At 39.7% G+C, this 16,379-nt stretch overlaps 1 protein-coding gene across 1 annotated transcript; it reads right to left on the reverse strand.

Annotated features, from left to right (window-relative positions):
* Positions 1 to 456: 456 nt before the first annotated feature.
* On the reverse strand, positions 457 to 15,591 carry plekhn1 (pleckstrin homology domain containing, family N member 1). Its single transcript, XM_026920142.3, has 16 exons — positions 15,376 to 15,591; positions 13,459 to 13,549; positions 13,207 to 13,368; positions 12,094 to 12,174; positions 10,927 to 11,017; positions 9,402 to 9,535; positions 8,537 to 8,689; positions 7,277 to 7,357; positions 7,112 to 7,187; positions 6,868 to 7,013; positions 6,618 to 6,773; positions 5,270 to 5,506; positions 4,424 to 4,588; positions 3,605 to 3,826; positions 3,399 to 3,459; positions 457 to 1,982 (listed from the first exon to the last, which is right to left on the reverse strand). Exons 1-16 carry the CDS (start codon positions 15,447 to 15,449, stop codon positions 1,798 to 1,800), a joined length of 2,115 nt encoding a protein of 704 aa, XP_026775943.1. The 5' UTR covers positions 15,450 to 15,591; the 3' UTR covers positions 457 to 1,797.
* Positions 15,592 to 16,379: the final 788 nt, after the last annotated feature.

Consider the following 16,379-nt stretch of genomic DNA (forward strand, 5'->3'; position numbering starts at 1 on the left):
AGAAGTTCTTATCATTATTAGTCTATTTTTACTGGTCACTTGAAATAAACGGGTGTAATCCAAACTTCAGTGATTAAGAAATCTAAAAAAAAAAATGTAAAAAAGTTCAGGAATAAAAAAAAGCTCTATGGCTCCAATAAATAGTCAGAATATTATTATCATTATTATGATAATATAGGGATGAACAGTTTTTATTATTTTAATTTCTACTTTGTCTAGTTATTAATAAAACAAAATGCACATGATAGATTTCTGAAATCCTCAAGATGTTCACAATCTACATTTAAAAAAAAAAGATTAATATATCGTAATATTGTAATGAAGCATGGCTTACACTTTTGTCAAAACTGTCTGAAGATCATAATAATGACATGTTTGGTAATCTTCACATGTATTTTCATTGGTTTAGGCCTTTACTTTAAAACATTGTTTTTGACTTTAACTTATCAGGCCAGAAAATAAATGCTGCTAAATTAAACTGCCCCAGTTTACCTCATGTCCCAGTACACCTGAATTCACCATTGTGCTCATAAAAAAATGTACCAAGGGGGTGCGTGGAAGGAATTTTACAATTAAAGGGTCACAGGGTGCAAAAACGTATGAGAACCCCTGGTTTATCTGAGAGGAAATAAGTTAGTAAATACACAGTATAACATTCTACAAATATTTTCTATTTAATAAACACCCTAATGGAAGCTTATATGGGGAAGTGAGAGGTTTGAATTTTAAGCACTGCACTGAACGTACACATTATTTATAGGTGACTTAATTTTGAGGTGTGGATTAAATCCATTCAATTCAAGTGACAGACTAGCTAAAAATATAATAACATTTATACGAGTGGAGGGTTGTGGTTTCCACTGCTGTAACAAAATAAAATAATAAAATATTTATGGACGCCTTGGCTATGCTTCACGAACGCCACTTTGAGAACCACTGAGATAAACCATGAATTTGAAAGCGACATTAAGAGAACTGAATTCATTTCATTTTTTTTTTTATTTTAATTTTAAATATAAATATCACATCACACCAAACTGAAGGAATAAAACATTCACACATTAGTGAAAAGTCTGCAGTGTCTGTATGTACATATGCAACATGCTTAAAACCAAACGTGCCCATGTCAGAGAAACTTCTGCAAATTGTAACATATGCTGATGTTTCATGATGTTCCTGGAATGACTATAAAAAGAATGAAAAGAATTTACTTCAGTATGTAACTGAGTAGGCAACAATGTGGGTTGAAACAATATATAAATAATTAGGAATATAATAATTAACTGTACAAAACAGTGCAAAGAAACATAATTGTAGTTGCTCTATAAAACAATATTTACATTATATACATAGTTAGAAAACTAGAAATTTATTCTAGCCCTGTATCTTAACCAACCATTGGTAAAGGTTTGTAAACGACACAGAGTAATGCTACATCTGACAGAATTACTGAAAGAAAAAATATTCTTATTTGTTCCATGATAAACAGTATTCGTTACAAAGGCTTGTTTCCTGATGAATAAAATGACTGGTAATTTTTTTTTATTAATTTGTACAGCATGTGGAAAAACAAGCTCAGTGCTCCTGTACCTAGTCAGCCTCTGTTCATTTCCCCTGGGAGATTATTTAGTGATACTGGACAAGCTTGGCCTCATGTAAAGCCCTGTCTCAATGCCGGTGCGAGGGTGTGAGTGTATGTGTGTGTGTGAGAGAGAGAGTGAGAGCGAGAGTGCAGTAAGGCACAGATTAGCCAGCTATGTGTACAAGTCCAGACGGGTGGAAGCCCATTGTTCTCTTTTATGACCATCTCGGCTGTGTTTCCATAGCGCCGAGGCCTCGAGCGCTGAAGTCAGGCTGCGTCCGGTGTGCTGAAATTCCAGGCAAGGCTTGAATCATCCCGTTACTGCAGTCGAACTCCCAAATGTTGTCATAGTCTACTTCCTGGTCATCCGGTTCCACTGGTTTAAGATACGAGTGATCATCTGTGATGGGAAAAAATGAAGAGCATACAAAAGTTAACGACAGTTCTGTAAAATATGTCAACTATGTGAAAGCTGTTAGAGGTGTAGATTGCAGAGATCAGGCATGCATGACAGGTTACTTGGTCTCTTTAAAACCCGTACAATCAGAGGCAACCCTGCCCTTCATCCTTACTGAGGAATGAGGCCTGTAAATTCTTTCACATTGTAGGTGTGGGAGTTAAATATCTTGAAGAACAATCAAGACAATGACACCAAAACCAACAAGATAGCCTGGATAGTTTACAAGTGGGCAAGGCATCGACTAAAGAATATTATAGATTCTTTTAAACCAGGGCTCTTCAGCTGGCAGACTGCAGTCCAGATGTGGACCCAGCAAAGTATTTCAGTGGATTGAACTGAATACTTGAAAAAATAATGTAGCAGAGCTGATAAACTAGCTGTAGTTCACCAACTCTAAACATGACCCACTGCGGCTTTTGCTGTGGCCAATCACATGCATTTATGTAAATCATTTAGCTGAAGGCAGCTCATCTGACCAGAGACTAGCTATAGAGACATTAGTTCAGAAAGTGGAGATTGTTTAAAGACTTTCATAGATTTCCATTTGATTTACCCTCTCTGGTCTGAATAGCAAACTGACAACATGGCATGTTTAAAAAAAAAAAAAAGATGAATGTCTAAAGATGATTGAAGATTATGTTTGTTTATTCTCATTCAAAATAGATGTGTCGCATCTGTTTAAGGTCTATGGCGCTTATCAAAAGTGGTAACACAAAGCACCTCTATGAGAAAAAAAAAAAACACTGTTGACATCATTCAGTCATGTTAGCTGCGTAACCTTTATAAGCAAGGAATTTTATCTAATTGAACCTTTATTTTTAAATTGAAGATAAATATCCCTGTTCCAAACCCTCAATTATAGCAATATACATCTAATGAGTAGCTCATCATGCGTTGTGTGTCCCAGCTGTGAGCTTTAAATCACTCTGGGCAGTAATTCTGTCCTTTTACGCAGCTCCTCTAATGTGCCACCTGCAGTGCTGTCATCTGGACTGTCACTACGCTGAGCTTTACTACACACACACACACACTTTCCCTGCCCTTTAAAATGCCCTGACATGCACTACCCACTCCTCATGTCCAGTCCTGTCCTGCCTCTCAATATAAATCTACAAGCTATGAGGTTAGAAACATGATCAATTACACAGTGTTGCCTGGTGTGAACGCAATTAAATGCCACAGTTATAATTATGACAAGTGTTATAAATAAGTTAATCAACGAAACTAGGTGTCTTTATCTCATGCTTTTGTATGTTCACAGGCACACAACCCTGAATATCTAGTTCTGGCCATGCATATAAAAGGTATTGTGATACTCTGGAAGCCATATAGCTTTCACATGCCATGAATTTTTACCTGGGGTGAGACTGTAGGGCAACTCCCGCGTGTGTGTGGCAGCCAGGCCTGATGACCCTCTCTGCAAAACACAACATAACACATTCATTTTACACTACTGTGGAGAGAAGATATATCTGTTCAGCACAGGCTGTCTGCTTCCATATGTCGTGTAACACCACTTTCTGGTGATTTAATATATATTAGCATGTATTTCCTGGGGATACCTGTGTGACGTGGTTGTGCTGTAGCACTGTGTTAGGGGCATGCAGCAGCTTCAGTCTGGACACAGCCTGTGCACGCTGCTCCATATCCCACAGTGTGGTGCTCCCATCATGCTCCTGGGGCTGACTGCTCCTCTTCCTACGGCCTAGAGGAGGTGTGCACAAGCGGAAGGAGGCTGGGAGGAGTGGAGGACAGTGCTGTTCCATAGAAACCTGTGAGGAATGCTGTTTAACAGAAACAGAGTGCTGTTATTAACCATCATGTTATTATTTCCTCTGTACTATAGGTAGCAAATGTTATGAGGAAATAACAATATGTAGTTGGAGGCTAGTTTTGACATTTTCCGATATCAGGACCATTTAGTGCTTGTTCTCTCATTCAGAAGCCCAAAGGAACAAACTAGAGAACCTTTAGGATGCTGGAAGGAACCGTTTTTTTCATTTGATTACTTCAAAACACCAGATTTAGTAGGATGTGTGGGTGGATTTAACTCTTTTGCCTCTTTTGAAACTGATTTTTAAAATCACATTGGTTTATCCTAAAGCACTCTACAGACTTGTTGCCATAGTTACATTCCAACATAGCCAATCAGAAACAAGTATTTTGCACAATCAGTCTGTCAAATGCCTGTCTACTGTCAGGTGGTACTTAAGTCTCATTCCCTCAGACTCCTCCATTATGCATCTGCATCAATCAATTAGTAATTAGGACTGCAAGGTCTTAGACTTAGGCTTGTCAAATCAGCTGTGTTCTCTGCGCACCCGGTCACAGTGAGCCTGGGTGTAAAGAGAGAAAGCAATCTGATATCCTGCCCCACTTACCGACGACACCTTTGCCAAGTCCTCCTCCAGAGGGTACATGCCAGGGGTGGTGGGGTCATCATACAAGGGCGAGAGAGGTTTGCGGTGGGTCAGCAGATCCGAGTGGCGTTGTGGAATGGAGAGCTGGTACTTTATGGAGCTTTGTGGAGTGCTCCAGCTGTTAGACTGTTCAAAAACAAACCAAATATGAGCACATCTCATCATAAATCCTTGCTCACATAAAACTGTTATGTTATAAGAAAAGAATCAACAAAGTAGTTGATTATGTAATTACAACTGCATGTTCCAAATTGTTTTATTTCTCTTATAGCACAGCAGTTTGCCAAACATTACATTTGTAAAATTTTATTAATGAATGACATGTCATACATTTTACCCATTTATAGTTAGATTTAATGTTGTGTAATATCCACAAGAAGTTACTTCCTGTTATCACTTATGTTATATCAGATAATAAACAGGCATTCCGTCACCAGCCTCTTACTGACAAAACTTACTGACTGTTACAAAGTGCTGACACTGGAGACTTCTTCCATGAATGTTAAATACACAACTTCTTACAGAAAGCTTCGTGATATCAACAACTTCGTTTTTCTTTGTTAAACAGCAACACGTTTTTAATTCGTGTGTTACTCGTTTTCGATTATGTGACCTTCTAAGTCCCTGTGAATTGGCTGTTACTATAGAAACGATAACGTATCAGCCGAGCTCCTAGCCGAGCCGTAAACACCAGAATCGAGGACTCTACAGAGGCGTGGTATAAAGCAGTATATTTAAAATAAGGTTTGGAATACCCGTGTCAGAACAGCATGCAAGATATGAAGTTTACAATAAGATTTGAGTTACCTTTATAAGTGGGGCCTTTTCGATGTGCTGTACGGTAGTGTTGTGGTGAACTGCGCTGTACGGAGTGTTGTAAATGGGAGACATGGGCTCCTCAGGGGACAGGTAGGAAGTGCGCTGAGGGGAGGAGTAGCGCAGGGGCAATGGTGCAGGCCTGGTTTGAGACGACATGCTGTTGCTCCTGCTGCCCAGTCTCCCCGAATACTGCGTATCAACAGAGGTGGGTCTGCTGGAGATGTACTGTAAACACACATGAACAGGAAGACAAGCTGGTTAGTAATGCTGAATATGGACAAGAAAACAAATATAAGCCTGATGGATCTGTAACTTAAAGGGGAGCAAAGAATACAAATGATTCCCACAGCTGAAAAGGAAGATATACTGTATAATCAGTGAACATGCTATGATATCGTCCCTCTCAGCAGAGCTCACTTTGGGCATTCTGCCCTGTCAGTTGTAAATTAATTAGACTCCTTGCTTCTGATTCGACTGCTGGGAGGGAGATAGAATATCCTGGCACTAACATCATGCGATACCACGGTACAACTTCAAAGCCGATCACAATTCAGGTCATCTGTAGAGATATGTTGTGCTGTGTGGGTGATTCCTGCCGTGGAATGTTTCTAATAACAGAAAACATCTGAGAACGCTCAGGGGATGTCTTTCAAGTTCATTTTTCCCCCCACTACAAGGCAGCATTCGATGACACTGCAGGGTGAAGTGCTCAGCAAAACAACTGCAGATCAATCTGTTTCAGCTACAAGCGAAGAAGGCTTTTACATGGTAACAGAAGCAGCATGGGTTAGACGCTAAGTTAATAATTGATACCGCCAAGACCACAGAAGTTTTCCAGTGCATGACTGGATACTACTCCTCCAAAATAAACACTCGAAAGTAAGTCAGGTCAGATCACTTACAGTAAGTGCAGTCCACCCTTAACACTCCCTTTCCTAAGTTGCCCCTTAAGTTTTACAGCGGATGTCCTCGGTGTAGGCTGTTTTGAAAATGTCTGTTGTTGTTTGAATGTTGAATAGTTGTTGTATTGTCTTTGGACTGTGAATATGTTTACACTGTTGTGTGTAGTCTTGAGGAATGACATGCAAGTAAGAACTTAATTGTACTTTGTGCACCCATGACAATAAAGAGCTTTGATTTTGACTCTCTGATTTGTTCTAAATTTCTGAAAAGTCCAGCAAACATCTGTATCAGCAAAACCTTATGTTATGAAGAGTTCAGCTAGTATATATACAAGTGACAGCTTGATAACAGTTCACTTAACAGTACTGTCAGACTTATAATAATACTCAGCAGCTGTACAAACACCATAATAGGAGCTGGGATGTTCGCTTACACAGAGAGGCTCGGTGTAACCAGGGGAAAGGGGGTTGCCATTGCTGCGAGGCAGCTGGAGCTCACAAGATCTGCGTCCACTGTGCGATTTCTGCACTGCGATTTCTTCAGCGCCTCCTCGGCTACTGCCACTCCATCTCACGTTTATCTCAGGGGCCTTTAGGGACAGGAGGACGGTGTGAATACCTAGCTTACAACCTTTTCAGAAACTTACTTGAACTACTAACATTTGTAATCTGTAGTGCACTTACTTCTCTCTGAGTCGGAGTGTAGATGATGTCGTAGACGGGTGGAGGAGGGCTAAGGACGGGGACGTCTGCTGCTTTGAAGTGATGGATCCAGTCCCGGAACTCACTCGTGTTCGGACACGACACGACAATGGGGTTAATCAGTTTCCCTGCCCAATACAACGAGAGATTAGCATTGGATATAAAAGTTTTGCAGGATGCAGTATTAAGCAATAAAACAACGGAAATGGGATGATCATTAACCTACCTTCGATCATAAATGTGTTTGGCTTGATGTCTTGGCATGGGGTGGTAACTGTAAGCATGTTGAGAGGAAGTTTTCCCTGTAAGCATAAAGCACAGAGTGTGTTTTTAGCTCAGTCAAACTTGTTTTAAAAAACAACAAAGTATAACAACAGAGTGCTTGTTTTACCTTGTAGAACAAGCCATCACTCTCCTCGGACAGTATAATAAGATTGCTAGGATACATCACCAACAGTCTGTCGTACTGCTCCTGTGGGAAAAAGTTGTGCCGTGGTCAGCATTGTGCTTTGTGCAGATTATAGAGATGTGTGAATGCTTGGGACGTGTAGCTTTTGAATCACAAATATGAGAATGTGAGAGTCATACACTCTACAGATACAGTGTTATCTACACATACAGTATTTTCCTTCTTTTGGGAACCATGTGCCCATGTGACTCCCCAGCCAGGAGCTGGTGATTGCACAGCTCTTGCTCTGACAGCGGTTGTCTTATGCTCTGAAAAGGGTGTGTCAGGCAAGCAGCTGTAGGGTGAGTCAAGTCCATGCACGAGCAAAGCAACTGGTTCACACACCCAGCTTACACAAAGGGCCACATGTCTACATGCTACCCTTTAAAAAAGACAACCTGTTTGAATTCTCACCTTTCCTGTGGGAAAATGTATTTCAATGCACTGCATCTCCATCACTCTGCAGGTCTACAGTGAATGCAAATCTGCTGACAGTCAAATTTAAAAGCAGCTAACAAATAAGGGGCTAGACGTTTTAGACCCTGAGGGTAATTTGATCTTGTTAAAGGGGTGACTAAGATCATATCAGATGCTGCCTCCAGTGAACCAGCCAGGCAGCAACTGACAGAGAGTTGATGTAATCTTCAGTTGTGCAACAAAGTGTTTCATAAAGGGAGGTTTCTTAGTAGCACCTTTGCTGTGTACATGTGTACATTCCCTTCCTGTGATCTGATATCAAATCAGCATACCTTTTCACAAAGCTCTTTCAACCATGAAAAACGAAACAGCTGGAGATTCAAACAATACCACTGCCAACTGCTAAGGATATTGCAGTTACGGATGAATTATAGAAGTAAACACACATGTACATACATGCAAAAATGTTGTGCAAGGACAGACAAAGACTACATGCCCACCTATTTTAAAGTGTACTATTTGTATAGACATTTGAATGTCTAATTACAGTTCATTGTTAATCCATTATAATTATATAAAAAAATATATAAACTGTAAAATGTCAACACACATTTGATACACATGCTTATGTACATAAAATTTACTTCTGTAAACAAGCTGTAACTGTAGACATCCTCATTAGTTACATTATAGCTGCATGTATAGTTTATGTGTAATTATAAATCTATTAGAGACAAAGTAGTACTGAATTGTTTAAAAAATGTTAGCAGGAAAATGTTGCCTTACCTGACAAGGCAAATGCTGTAGCCTGACTTTAGTGACATAGGTGATTGGACCCAGACTTTCCCGCTGAGACCCCTCCCATTCATAGATAGGCTCTTTACTGATGGAGTTCCTCAGCTCTTCTTTCCCCTCTGTGGACTGCTCGGTGTTCTGGACCTTATGAAAGTACATGAGAGGAAATGTGAAAATGAGAAATGCTCATCATTTCTTTACATTCTTAGAAATAACAGCAGCAAACTACTATTCCGTGTACTTGCAGTGGTACCATCAAGTGGACATGTTCTGTACCTTTAGTGTGTATATTTTAAACCATTAAAATAATTTAACATACAGAAGACCACTACTCTAACAGCTAATTAAAGGTACACCACACGCACTTTCCTAGGTAAAAGGTACAAAACGTGGTACTACCACCCCTGCAGCAATGAAAGCTACAGTTTGATGCATTTATTTCCGAGAGTGTAACATGCCTCGCTGTAATTGCATGCCATTTTAATAGACACAGATCAGAAGGAATTCCCTTATAGTTCCAATGTTTTAAACATTATAGACTGAAATATGTTTTTTTTTATATATATTTTAAGGTCTATCATTGAGAATCTGTTTTGTTTAGTGACCCTACCTATTGCGACAGAGGTACATGTCAGCACTGGCAGAAAAGTCATTCCTTTTCTATGATACTGTTACTGTGGTTAACCTTAATCTCAGCCATAGTCCCAGCCACACCCCTGCCCAATCCTCATGAGAACACAATAACACTGATCTAAATTACTCAAACCTAGCTTTATGCACACCCACTGCTGTTAAGATCATTATCATTTTTATTTTCCAAGCATAGGATTAGCACTGAGTGCTGATAGCTCCATACCTTAACTCTGCTGTAAGTGTCTGGTGTAATCGCAGTTCCCCCATTGGCCTCTATGTGTTCCTTTAGGAGACCGAACCAGTTGTCCATATCCTTCTGGTTTGAGCAGTAGACGATGATGGGGTTTAAGCTGACACCTAAAAAGGTCAAAAACATAGAGTCAAGAATTTGTTCGAAAGGCCATGAAACAGACAAACCAGCAACTCGTCATACCAGCAACTGTCAATAACAGGTTACTAAATAGATCCATAGGTCTTTATTATTCAACGAATTTCAGTGTAATTACTGAAAAAAAAATTAGTCTGGATTTGATTTATATTTGTAACGTGTCTTTTTATGACCATTAACCCTCTTGAACCCAGGTCACGCATTAAGTAAAACAGACACACCTACAGCACACTTTAAAAGAATGTACCAGACCTGGAGTCTGACTCCGTTATCAGCTCCACATACCAGCACATATCAGCATAGATATCAGTCTCCTACACCAGCTCTGCTTTGTCATTTCCAGTTATGGCTTAGCTTTAGTCAGGGCGTCCATTATGGGTCAGTTTTTGTTTCTAGCTTGGGATGAAAACTGGCTTCAGTTAAATATTCCCACACTGATGAGAGGACAGTATCAATATCATGTGAGGCTGATTGTAAATACTTTCTAGGCTGACTCCCACTGACCCAAAACACAGAGCAAATGAAAGGGTCAGAGCTTTCTAGTGTGGGATCTGCAGGATAGCAGTGATCTCTTTGATAAGAAATCTGGAGTAGTGAGTCATTTTAGGAAAATTTATGATAATGTATAAACCATTTTTGTTATGTTTTTGCTGCATCATACCAGGACGTTTAGTCATCTGGTCAAAGGAAATATTTTTTTCTTTTGAGGGATATTTAAGTGTGTCCAGTCTTTTATTTGACTCATATCCTGGTCATGTTCACTCACACTTTGAGGTCCTGGTGTAACTTTAGTTATTGACTCACAAGCCAGTAAAAGGGCCTTTATAAAGGAATCATCTAACTACACTGGTGAACCACTTCCAATTGAAAACATGTGACACACAAAACAGGCAAACATCAGTACGGAAGTGAAACCTGTACACAGGAATGTGGAATAGTTTAGCTGTGATGTGAGTGATATGGGAGGAAGAGCTCTCTTAGCACAACAGCTGAGAGAGCTTCAGTACACCTGTCGTATAACAAGAGGAGCCTTGAAGGACAATTTCACCCTGTCCTGACTACTAGCAAATGGAAAGCCCTCTTGTTAGTCTCTGGTCTATAAAGAGGGCAAGAAGGTCATAGCACTTATGAATCACTGGAATGTTAGAAATGGGAAGTGGCTGCGGATGTATATAGTGTGAGGTTGTGCCTTTATGATCCAGAGCTTTGTGTTGGAAGGAAAAAACACATTTATTTCATTGCCTAAAAGGAGTAAAAGGCTTTTTGTGCCAAGCTCCCACACCCACCAGTAGCACCTTTCAAAATAATCTAGGAGCTCTCCTTTAACACACGTCTAGTGTGGGAAAAAAAGTGTACTCACCGTTTATTTGGAAGGCAAACTCCTGCGGATCTCCATAGCTGGTCCTGTTCTGTACCTTGCAAATCGTGAGCTCCTTTAACGGAAGAGTTCCCTGTAATGAAACAAAGAAGAAACTATCAGTATGCAATTATGGTCATTGTGACTTTCTGTTGTATAGGAATGTTGCGGGGTGCCGTTATAGGAAAATAATCATCCCAAATACCACAGAAATGTAACAATTTGTACACATTTTTATTTATTAAAGAACATCACGTTGTACATTTTATCTGTTTTATACATATTTACATTTATTGTTGTGGAAAGTCCATGATACAGGTTAGTTCATGTTATAGTTTACGTAACAGCCATAACTGTCATTCCCTCACCAGCCTCCGTTTTTCGACTCTCTTGAAGTTAATAAGACCAAAAAAAAAATGCAGTCTGTCATGGTATGGGGGGAAAAAAAACGCAAAGCACAAAGACTTCCCTGTGCTGTTATAGATTTACCTCTGACTGTTTCTGAAGACGCCTCCCAAAATTGCTAAATAAACAACCAGAAAGATAGCTCTGTAGCAATGTTGTCCAACCTGGGAATGTTTCCTAAATTATGTAATAAAACATTTTTACGAATGTAGATTCAGTGATTATTCTAAAAGATTAGAAAATACCATATCAACGATTGCACACAATTTTTAATCCGTTTATGTGGAGCATCTGCCATACAAGTTCCTGTGTACATTGTTAATACAGAAACGTTATAAACCTTGAAGTCGGAACTACCGTGCCATGCCGTAATAGCTAATTAATCAACACCTTCTGACTAATTTATAATTCAGCCATGTTAGCATCACTTCTGGACATTCAACATTGCTTTCTCCCTCTGGGGAGAGATATACATTCATTACAGCAGCGCTTGGTTACGAGACATGCTCGTAAACACAGACATAATAAAAGGAAGTGATTAATGTTAATCATTACTGGTGTACTCACAGTTTACTCACAGCCATATTGCCGCAATTGAAGTTTACATTATGATTATATAATACAGAGTCATATTTGTTTTTTAAAGATGTGACCACACAATATATGGAGGAAGTTATGGAAGCATTTTAATACTTGAAAAAGTATAGAATATTCGATCACATATCAAGTATCACTGTTTTTCTACAGAAAAGAGGTTGTTCTGACCTGATAGGTGAGTCCGGTGGTGTTGTTGGAGACGAAATGAAGGTGTGTTTGGAACAAGTCCAGATAGCAATCATGTACATCCTGTAAGAAATGACACGTAATCCTTGGGTTATTTACACAATCTGAAAGATAGCTCTGTAGCAATGTTCAACATAAGTTGAAAAGGGTTTTCCCCAATTTTGTAATAAAACATTTCTATGCATATGGATTAAATGATTATTCTCAAATAACCTAGCATCCTCATCTGTCATAGAAAAAAACAGAACTTCAAAACCACTAAAGGAAACCTTATACATTGTAATGCTTGTTAGACACGACTCTGGTTTACTATCCACTTTCAAAGCATGCTTTTCCTGCTGTCAGATGATATTTTATTGATTGTAGAACAATGTAATGTAAATTATGTGCCAGTGTGAATAATTCTGCCTGAAGGGAGTGTTCTGCTTTTTACAGTAACATAAGCACAGGTACATTTCAAAAGGCCCTGACAGTGATTTACTTTAGCCAACTCATTTCCTTTCACCTGATGGTACACAATCATATAATACCAACTTCCTGTTGAAAAAAAAAAAAAAAAAAAAACACTTGTTTTCTTTCTATCTCATTACTAACTGTTTGCTAATTGGAAAATTTTCCAATATGAGCCCGTCCTGTTTTGTTTTGTTCTTTGAGATTTTCCTTGCTTTCCTTTTTCAAGTACATTAAGCAGACAATAATTGCTAAACTTCAGTGCTCTATCAGTAGCCTGATCGCTGCCTGTGCGCCTGGAGGCAGCTCTGGAACACTGGCATGTTTCAAAAACGTGCACGTACAGACAGGTACAATGCCCTGCGATGAGCTACAGCAATTAATCTTCACTAATACGCAACACGACAGGCAACACAGTTCACACAGCTGCGAGAAAGAGAGAGAGACATCCTGTACTCGCCACTTGTCTGTTGCACTGGGATCATGACGGATGAGTAAATGGATGAACAATAATGTCACAACTGCTGGAGCCCCATAATGAGCTTTTAACAGTGATGACTGTCATGGTTGTATGTGTTTGTATTCCTGCTGAGGGACGTATATGTGCAACAGCTTGTTGTGTGAGGTGAGGAGGTGTGTTTTTACCTGACAGTGCAGGAAGCGAAAGCGCACTTTGGAGCTGTGGATCAGCCTGCCGTAGTTCTTTACGTTGATGCTGCTCTTCTTCCAGCCGCTGGCCGGGTCATAGGGAAACGGCGGGTCCCATTTGATGTTCTCTATGGCCTCAAGATCTTTAGGTGACATTTCCTGTAAGCACAAGCATTCCACAGTTCAGCATGCATGAATATAGAGTACTTGAAAAAGGAAAAAGTAAAAAGAATGCTAGAAATTACTCACCTTTCTCGGGGTGACTGTGCAGAGAATATTGATGATGCTGTTGGACTTCTCCTGCCCCTCCTGTGGATTTTTTTTCCGGAACAGTCTGCTGCTGCTCGGAAGACACAAGACAATGTTTAGTCATGTGTTTGTTCAAGAGCCACTCAGGATTTTGGCATGGAAAAAAGGCCAGTACGTTTGGTCCTAGTGACCCAGATGTAATCCAGTAACTCATAGCTGCATCATTTGACTCGGTCAAGTCTGTCCATTGGTCATTTCCACACAAAAGATTTTACTTTTCCATTGTTGCAGCCTTTCTGGACCTCCTATAGCTTGTACTGGTCAATGTATTATACCTCCCACTCCATACACCATTTACCCACACAGAACAATAGGGCTTATGTTTCCAGACACAGGGCATAGATATATGTTCATATGTCATCCTTTGTCACCCATGACCCCCATTTATAGCCATTAGTGTCAGATTGCTATAATGTCGTCTTTCCTGCACGTTCGTGAGAGAGGAAGTCAGTCTGAAGATTTCTTTCCGTCGATCTGCTCTGCTCCTTTTTTTTTTTTTTTTTGAATGCGATTAGCATAACAACAATAGGATCATTCATGCTCTGAGGGATTGAACGTATCATTGGTATTCCATGGTGAGCAAGCTTGGCATCCAGACAATTTAAACTAGGACAGGTATTGGCAAAAAACCATGAAAATGCAAATGCAAGGCAAAACAGAGTAATCTAAGGTATTACATTAGCTTTCATTGCTCAGGCGTTGGTTAAAAAGAGTGATCCTGCTCAGTATCAGACAGGAAACGGGAACACTCTCATCTTTGTTCTTGATCAACCGATAGTTCACCTGCTGCAGTGTGTGTGAGTGAGTACAAGAGAAAGGGAGAGTATCAGTGGAGAGCTGTTTTGATTTAAAAGTGTATAATCGGCTAGTAGATCACTTTCAGACCCTGAAAAACTTGATTAGCCTACCCGTCTCCAGTTTTAGTGACATGACCGGGCCTGCTACAGTGGGCACTGAACTGTGTGCAATAAAAAACACAATAGGTCTTTATGGCTTCTTGCTCTTGGATGATGCACAGTATGGGATACTGTATAAACCTACAAAGTCCAGACGTCCGTGCCTTACTCTCATAAATACATATTTTCCTTGTAAATATTTGTCATAAATAATATTTTATTAGTTTCAATGCCATTACTGAATAATACATCGTAGTTACTGTACAATACGCTTTAAGATGAATAACTGAGTATCAAACCAAGAGTTTAAGAGTTTTGGGAAGAGTTTGGACATATATATTTTCTTACGTCTCAGTCGTTCAAGTCAAATTCATGCAAATTTCTAACGAGATCAAGTTGATATAAGCTGACACCATGTACCACGTACTAAAAACGCACTCTAGTCAACTCGGGCAGCTCTGAAAGCTCAGCTGGAAACAGAAGAGTAACTTTATCACAGCCTTGAACTCTATCAGCACCTATGAGAGTCAGCTTGCCTGTGAACTATGATCCTGTCACCGAGCTGTTGAGAATTACATACACTGACATTATGCAGAAGAGCTCTAATCACTACGGGAATGTTGATGCAAAAGCACCCTGCCACTTTATATGGCAAATCTTATCATCTGTCATCACATACTTCACTAAACAACCTCCAGTCAATCATTCACAGTCACAGCTTCTTATTTATCTTACTATGTACTTATTATTTATATATTATTCAGGTATGATAGTCAAAGTAATAGGACAAGGCATGTAGTTAGACAGTGAGGAGTGTACATGTCTTTTAAACACATTTTAAGGGGTTAAATCAGTTTGCAATACAGAAACCTGACCCATTTACTTTGGACTGACTCTATACAAACAGATGATAGTGTTTCTGTACATCTCTGTAAAAGAGCAGAAGTACAGTGTTCATTACCTGTTCCGCCGTATGAAGCTCTTGCTGGAGAACCTGAAATTGTGCTGAGGGACGCATGACATGCTACTCCCCATGTTGATCGGTGTGTATGTAAGTCTTCCCAATAAGTGAATCTCTTTCTTCTGGGTTTAGTGTGTAAAATTCCCTTCTGTGTAATCCAAGCTGTGTGGAGCGAGTGTGTTCACCAGAGAGGTGAGACTTCTACTGAGAGCTCACAGGGAGAGGAGTGTATAGAGAGTGTGTAAGTGGGAGGGGACAGACTGAGGTGTGTGTGGGTGGGAGGAGGAGGAGACTTGGGAACGGGGCAGTGTAGAGGAGTTCACACTTGCTTGGGATCCCTTCACTAAATCAAGACTCATAACAAAGACAGAAGTGTCCCTTTTCACACCTATCAGGGGCCAAATGGCACTCATTTAAATGTTTTGAAGACCATCATGAAAGAATGTGAAGGTCCGAATGGAGCCTGATGGCGTCAATCAAGACGCAGGCATGTCTGAACATGACTATAGAGTATACAATAACTAATGTCAGGGGAAGCTACTATTTTTATACACGTGGACCCTTAAAAGGGTATTTGGACAGTGACAGAGTTTTTGTGATTTTGCCTTTATACACCACCACAATGGATTTGAAATAAAACAATCAAGATGTAATCAAAGTGTAGACTTTCAGCTTTATTTTAAGAGGTTCCACAAAAATATGGCATTTACCATTTAGGAATTACAGCCATTTTAAGCAAAGTACTTCCATTTTCAGGGGCTCAAAGGAATTTGGACAATTGACTGACAAGAAGTTAACTGACCAGGTGCGGTCCATTCCCTCGTTACTTCAAGACAAATGAAGCAGATAAAAGGTCTGGAGTTGATATCAGATATTGAGTTGGTATTTGGCAGCTGTTCGACTGGAGTTACCGATATGAAGTCCAAGGAGATCTCAATGCAAGTGAAGGAGGCTGGAAAAACAACATCAATCTATAAGAAAGATAGCAAAAACCTTAGGTGTGG

The sequence above is a fragment of the Pangasianodon hypophthalmus genome, chromosome 16, assembly GCF_027358585.1.
Source record: "Pangasianodon hypophthalmus isolate fPanHyp1 chromosome 16, fPanHyp1.pri, whole genome shotgun sequence".
Lineage (NCBI taxonomy): Eukaryota > Metazoa > Chordata > Actinopteri > Siluriformes > Pangasiidae > Pangasianodon > Pangasianodon hypophthalmus.

Bases quoted from the DNA above. Each gene is read 5' to 3' on its own strand.
- plekhn1 (XM_026920142.3), bottom strand. From the start codon at position 15,449: ATGGGGAGTAGCATGTCATGCGTCCCTCAGCACAATTTCAGGTTCTCC. The intron at 12,175-13,206 runs GTAAAAACACAC...CATTTCTTACAG, and splicing joins TTCGCTTCCTGCACTGTCAG to GATGTACATGATTGCTATCT. The intron at 7,188-7,276 runs GTAAAACAAGCA...TTATGCTTACAG, and splicing joins GTGATGGCTTGTTCTACAAG to GGAAAACTTCCTCTCAACAT.